The sequence below is a fragment of the Podarcis gaigeae genome, assembly GCF_964106915.1.
Source record: "Podarcis gaigeae genome assembly, chromosome: 16".
In the NCBI taxonomy this organism is placed as follows: Eukaryota; Metazoa; Chordata; class Lepidosauria; order Squamata; family Lacertidae; genus Podarcis; species Podarcis gaigeae.
In genome coordinates this window covers 3,473,100-3,479,881 of record NC_139693.1, presented here as the reverse complement: position 1 = coordinate 3,479,881, position 6,782 = coordinate 3,473,100, and the positions used below count along the sequence as shown (strand labels likewise).

Here is a 6,782-nt window from a genome sequence, read left to right as displayed (position 1 = left end):
TGGATCCTCCCATTTTTTTAAGCCTTGCCGCTTTCCCACTGAAAGAGAAAAATGGAAAATAACCTAGTTTCTCCCCCATGCCCCCACCGCCAAACACACTTCTTTTTCCCCTCTCGCCACCAGATGGCACTGCCTCCTCAATAGGAACAACACAGAACAAGGTCTCAGCGGGGAAACATACGCAGAAAGTCTTTGGAATAGCCTTGACCGTAGACGCCGTCCTTTGCCTGGGAAACACCTTCCTCGCTCTCCGCCGTCCGGTTTTTGCCATAACCCTCCTTTTAGGTCGCAAAAAGGTTTGCTCTCATTTAGGATACGGCTAGTTTCTGCCGCGAGGTCAGATCCAGAGAGGAATGAAACCGTAAAGTCGTATTACACCCCCCCCACCACCCCCATCCTGGTTTTCCCCCTCCCACTTAGCGCATTGGCCAAGCGCCCTTCCGCCATTTTGTCTCCTGGCCAAAGGCCATCCTGCCATCTTTGGTGTAACGGAAGGTCGGGGGACGCGGGGGGCCGAAAGGTGCAAAAGGGAGGCCCGTTACGCTTTGGTGCAGGTGACGGCCGAGGAGGGGTTGGTGGCGTGGCCCCCCGAGGACGGGGAGCGGCCCTCCTCCATCCACTTATCTAGGCTGCGCCTCCGGGCGTTCATGAAGAAGTTGCTGACGGTGGAGAGCTCCAGGCCCAGCTGCTGGGCGATGGTGATCTGAAGGTCTTTGGAAGGGCGCTGGTTCTCGTGGAAGATGGCGTGGAGCGTGCGGCGCTGGATGTCCGTGAAGACCAGGCGGTGGCGCTTAGGGACGTGGTTTCGGTCGGCTTTGCCTTGATCTTGCTCTTTCCTTTTGCAGGCTGGTGGGAGGCAGCAAAATGGAAAAGAAAAGAGAAAATGAGATGGCGTTTGTGACGCACCGCAGGGCCAGATCATTGGGTCCTCTCACTCAATGTGGCCCCTGAGGCCTTTTTTGGCCTCCCCCACCCTTGCAGCCCTTCCCCCAAACCAGGTAAGTGAGGTGCTGGGCTTTGGGAAGATGGTGCGATGGCTCTGGCAGGGTCCTAGAGTCCTCCCAACTCCTCCCCAAAGCCCGGTTAGTGCTTTCCCAGTTTTGGGAAGGAGGTGGAGGGGCTCGGGGAGCCTGCCAGAGCCTCGTGCAGGGCTGGATCAACCTTCAGCACTTAAGCACTTAAAAGATTTGGGTGGCACGTTTTACATGTGGTGGAATTGTAAAGAAATAAAGGAATTCTTGGGAATATATAATGAGCCTCCGTTGCTCGGTCCCTGCTCCTGCCAACCTAGCAGTTCAAAAGCACATCAAGTGCAAGTAGATAAATAGGTACCACTCCGGTGGGAAGGTAAACGGCGATTTCGTGCGCCACTCTGGTTTGCCAGAAGTGGCTTAGTCATGCTGGCCACATGACCCGGAAAAACTGTCTGTGGACAAATGCCAGCTCCCTCGGCCAATAAAGCGAGATGAGCACCGCAACTCCAGAGTCAGTCACGACTGGACCTAATGGTCAGGGGGCCCTTTACCTTTACCACATGTGGTGGAATTGTAAAGGAATAAAGGAATTCTGGGAAATATATAATGAATTGGAAAAAAAATATGTTTTAAATAAGCCTTTTTGTTAGGAATTGTAGGTGCAGAGATACCGAAGGGAAAGAAAAGACTGTATATGTATGCCACAACAGCTGCAAGGTTATTGCTTGTCCAGAGTTGGAAAGACGACAAGGTCCCCACCAGAGTGGGCTGGCAGATTAAACTATTGGATTATGCCATTGGTATGAAAAGTTGGGCCTCCCTGATCTGTCTGCACTGATCGGCAGTGTTGTGGACAGGGAGTCTCCCCAAACCCCCTTCCTGGACATGCCTTTTCAGGGATTAATCTCTTCTGCATGCAAAGCAGGTCTCTGTTCCTGAGCTACAGTCGTCCCCTTAAAAATAAACCAAGTCTCTAGTCCTCATGGTTCTGAGGAAAATGCTGAGAAATAGTAATATCGGAAGCAGTCTTATACTGAGTCAGACCTTTGGGCCATTTAGCTCCGTATTGTTTACATGGCCTGGCTGTGGCTCTCGGGGGTTTCAAACTGAAGTGTACCCAAACCCTGCCTACAGATGGCTTTTCAGGCTGTTCCCTTAAAAACTGAGCTAGACGGATTTGGTTCTGTGTACGGCACCTTATTACTGCGTCCCTCTTTAAACCAGCCTTTCCAAAGGGGCCAACGCTTTTAAAGTTTTGCTTCTAAAGGGGATGATGACCTCAAAAGAACATGCCTCCCTTGTTTTTAATGCCTCTGTTTAATTGCATGGATTGGAGGAGGAGGGAAGAAAGGAGGGAATTTAATGCCAAATCAATAGTTCTGGTGACTGAAGTCTTCCGTCTCCATCCCTCGCTCAAAAAAAACTCTCGGCTCCCTTCCGTATAGCTTCCCCCCTCTAAGAAAACCATGCTGGATTTCTGTCCTGAATGTGCCTCCCGGTGATGTAGCATTCCCTGGGTTTCTTCTGTGCCGGAAGCTTCCGGAATGGTCGAATGTGGTGGGGAAAGTTCTTCATCTCTCCTGCCCCTCACCCCAAATAAATCACCCAAAAGGTGCACACATTTATGCAATTGGGGTGGTTTATTCTGAGCTGGACCGTAAAGAAGGCTGATCGCCGAAGAATGGATGCTTTTGAATTGTGGTGCTGGAGGAGACTCTTGAGAGTCCCATGGACTGCAAGAAGATCCAACCTCTCCATTCTGAAGGAAATCAGCCCTGAGTGCTCCCTGGAAGGACAGATCCTGAAGCTGAGGCTCCAAGCCTTTGGCCCCCTCATGAGAAGAGAAGACTCCCTGGAAAAGACCCTGATGCTGGGAAAGACGGAGGGCACAAGGAGAAGGGGACGACAGAGGACGAGATGGTGGGACAGTGTTCTCGAAGCTACCAGCCTGAGCTTGACCAAACTGCGGGAGGCAGTGGAAGACAGGAGGGCCTGGCGTGCTCTGGTCCAGGGGGTCACGAAGAGGTCTCCATCCAGTCCAAAATCATGTTCTCACAGTGACCATAAATGCCCCAAAGAACCTAGAAATCTAGAGGTGAAATCCCCAAAAAGGATGTTCCTTTTTTCTGTATGGCACAACAGCTGTGAGAATATTACTAGCGAAGAATTGGAAGAAACAAGATTTACCAACCATCAAAGAATGGCAGATGAAGATGATGGACTATATGGAACTTGCCGAACTGACTGGAAGACTCTGAGACCAGAGAGAAGAGACGGTGGAAGACGTTTAAAGAATATCTGATAAAATATGTTAATATTTAAATCTTAGAATAGCTTTGGAAGTGCATATAGGCTCTATGGGTAGTGTATTTTAAAACAGTATTATTTGTAAGTGATAAAATGTGAAGTTTTTTATGGTAAAAGTAAGCGTGATAAAAAAAATAGTTAGAAATTATGATATATGTAAACTGCTAAAGACGAGGTAAAATGAAAATCAGATAGGGGGGACTTGGGGAAGCCCACCTAACAATGTTTAGAAAAAATAAGGATAAGACAAGAATTTGTTTGTATTGTTTGTATTTTCTGTTTGTGATGTTTAGTTGTGTTATAAAATGAATAAAAAAAATGGGGGGGGGAAAGAACCTAGAAATTTGGGTAGACTCCCTCTGGACCTGGAGGTTCCATAAGAATGTCAGAAAAGCCTGGATGTTGGATCAGGCCCAAGGGGGCGGGATGCTGTTTAGTTCAGCATCCTCTTCTCACGCTGGTCACCCAGATGCCCCGAAGGGAAACCAGTAACAAGATCCAAGTGCAAGAGCTCTCTCTTCTACGGTTCTGGTATTCAGAACCATTTCTACCTCCGACTGTGGAGACAGGGCAGAGCCATCTTGGCTAAAAGTTCTTCCTTCCTCCATGAACTGGTCCCACCCTCTTTTAAAGCCATCACTGAAACCTCCTTTGAAGACACTGGTAAAAGGTAAAGGGACCCCTGACCATTAGGTCCAGTCGTGACCGACTCTGGGGTTGTGGTGCTCATCTCGCTTTACTGGCCGAGGGAGCTGGCGTACAGATTCCGGGTCATGTGGCCAGCAGGACTAAGCCACTTCTGGCGAACCAGAGCAGCACACGGAAACGCTGTTTACCTTCCTGCCAGAGTGGTACCTATTTATCTACTTGCACTTTGACGTGCTTTCGAACTACTAGGTTGGCAGGAGCAGGGACCGAGCAACGGGAGCTCACCTCGTCGCGGGGATTCGAACAACCGCCGACCTTCTGATTGGCAAGTCCTAGGCTCAGTGGTTTAACCCATAGCACCACCCATGCCCCACAGGTAGGAGGCGCAAATTTTTCAATTTCAGTCTCTCAGTTCAAGAGCAGATCTCCACATTTCCATATGAGTTTGCAAAGGAGAATAAAAGTTAAGTCCACATGGAAATTCATTCCATCAGTGTGAATTTCTCTTGCTAGACACATATTTGCATGCAATTTTGCCTGATGTTTGTTTTCATCCCCCAAAAGTTTTTGATTTGAGTTTCTACTGAAATGAGGCTGCATTGTAATGTTGTGTTTTAATCTTGTTTTCAAATTGTATTTTAATCCATTGTTTTTATATCTGGTGTTAGCCGCCCTGAGCCCGGTCTTGGCTGGGGAGGGCAGGGTATAAATATTATTATTATTATTATTATTATTATTATTATTATTATTATTATTATTGACATACCTGCACAAGCAATTTTGTCTAACACAATGCATTTGTGGATGTCATTTTCCCTAATATCTTTTTTGGGGGGGCACATATACCCTAGCATGTGCATTCCTGAACCTATCACTCAGCTGGAGGAGGGCACGATATCATTCGGAGATAATTTTGGAGGATGGCTGTGTTTGGATTTTTGGTATCGTTGTGTGATGGCCTGGGACATGTGCTCGGACTCGGAGCCAGAGGAGTCTCAGTCTGCATCGGATCCTTTGCCTCAGGTGGCAGCTGAACAAAGTCTGGGGCCTGATCCTGAAGAGCCCCAGTCTGCACAGGTTCCCCTGCAACAAGCACCAGCTGGGCCGAGTCAGGGGCCTGAGCCTGCCCTGGCTCCAAATGCGGGGATGACCTCGTTGCCTCCAGCTGGGCCATCACTTACAGCTGCTCCACTACCGGTTGGGTCAGGGGAGGCTGAGGCGGCCCCTGGGTCTAGTAACCCACCGACGTCTCCCGAGCTGCAGAGACTGAGGTCTGAGAGAAGGAGAGACCTGAGTACTCGCAGGAGGAGTGCTCGCCTTCGGGCGAGACAGGGAAGTGAGTCGCCGGGGGATCAGGACCGGCCATTACCCCGACAGAGATAAAAGGCTGTCGGACCCCACCCCAGGTTGCAGGAGCAATATTGCTGTTTGCCAGAACCTGCCTGAGATCCTGTAACTGACCTTGCCTGGTTTCCGGCCTTGGCCCTGTCGGACTGACTCCTGGCAGAACCCTTGGATTCGGGACCAGACCTGGACAGTGTTACTCAGCTTACCCCCGGGCCCAGCACACGTTTTGCCAAGTGAGAATGAGGCAGATCTGCTTTTCGCTGCGACCTGAATTGAATTTCTCTACCATTCCTACTTGAGATAGGAAGGGGGCCAACTTGGAAAGCCTGGAGAGGGAAAGGAGGAATTTGAGGACATTGAGGGGCAAAAAGCAGTGGCGCCCCCTAATGGTGAAGGCTAAGCATCTCCCCTCACCCCCATTACCACCGTTGGTGGTATAAAGTGTCTGGCAGTGTCTGGTTCCCCAGACGTTGTTGGACTACAAATCCCATCACGCTGGCCATGGATTATGGGAGTTGTAGTCCAATGACATCGGGGGTGGGGTCCCAATGTTGAAGAACAGTGGTGGATGTATAGCGTTCTTCTTGTAAGAAAACACTGTCCCTTGTTGCGCTTGATTCCATGGGATGAGACCCTCCTTTAACCTGTAGCTTTGTGCAAATGTGGTTGCCAATTATTTACCGGCCCCTTGGAGAGTTAGTGGGTCTGTTAACATCCATAAAGCCCATACACCAACAACTTCCAGATTATGGCAGACTATGCTCTCCAGCAAATGCAACTATGTAAATATATATATATAAATTGCTGGGGGGGGGGCAAGCTGCCTCCTGGCCCCTTGTCAACAGAGCACTGCCAACCTATCTCGCTGCCGTGAAAAGTTTAGGCCTGCCAAATTCTGTGAAAAGCACAAGAGCGTCCAGATCCTTATTCTCCTGATCAGTTGGCAATCCCTCGCCTGCATTCCCCCGTGGCGTCTTTTGACAGCTGCCAGAAATGGACAGAAAATGGAGGTGATGCACACACGAAAAGGAAAAGAGGATAGGGAAGGGAATGAGACGGCAGTGCTAGCAGCCACCCAGGTCCATCATAATATTAAAACAAGATGTAATTTTGCAAAGCTAAGACATTATTAAGCAACCTGGCAAAGGGTCTCCATTAACATTTAATGGGCTGAGATTTTACGGCCCTGTATTAAAACCTTGCAGGTTTTCTTATTTCTAAATGAGTCTTTTATTTTAATTAACAATCTGCAGGAGAACTTTTCAGGATGGCTTGAGGGCGATGGCTTCGGCAGGAGGGCTTTTGGGTGGGCAGGAAATGTGTGTGTCTGATAGCACAGATTTCTGTCGCAACTTTATCCCAGTGTCAATGTTTACACTTAAAAGGAAAGGAAAACCAATTCACTTGGTGGCTCACCCAAAGGCCGGAAGGTAGATTTTTGTACAGCGTCTAGCACACCGTTAATCTGTTTTTCTATATCCACTTGTATCCTGTATGTCTTTACTA

At 48.9% G+C, this 6,782-nt stretch overlaps 1 protein-coding gene across 1 annotated transcript in view; it reads right to left on the bottom strand.

The window, feature by feature from the left end:
* Window positions 1–362: 362 nt before the first annotated feature.
* The window catches only part of LOC310833299 (hepatocyte nuclear factor 6-like), a 28,049-nt gene continuing 21,629 nt past the window's right edge, over window positions 363–6,782 (bottom strand). Inside the window, exon 3 of the mRNA XM_083715919.1 lies at window positions 363–846. Within this exon, the coding sequence (XP_083572045.1) occupies window positions 539–846 (308 nt within the window). The 3' untranslated portion in view covers window positions 363–538. The remainder of the gene's footprint in view (window positions 847–6,782) is intronic.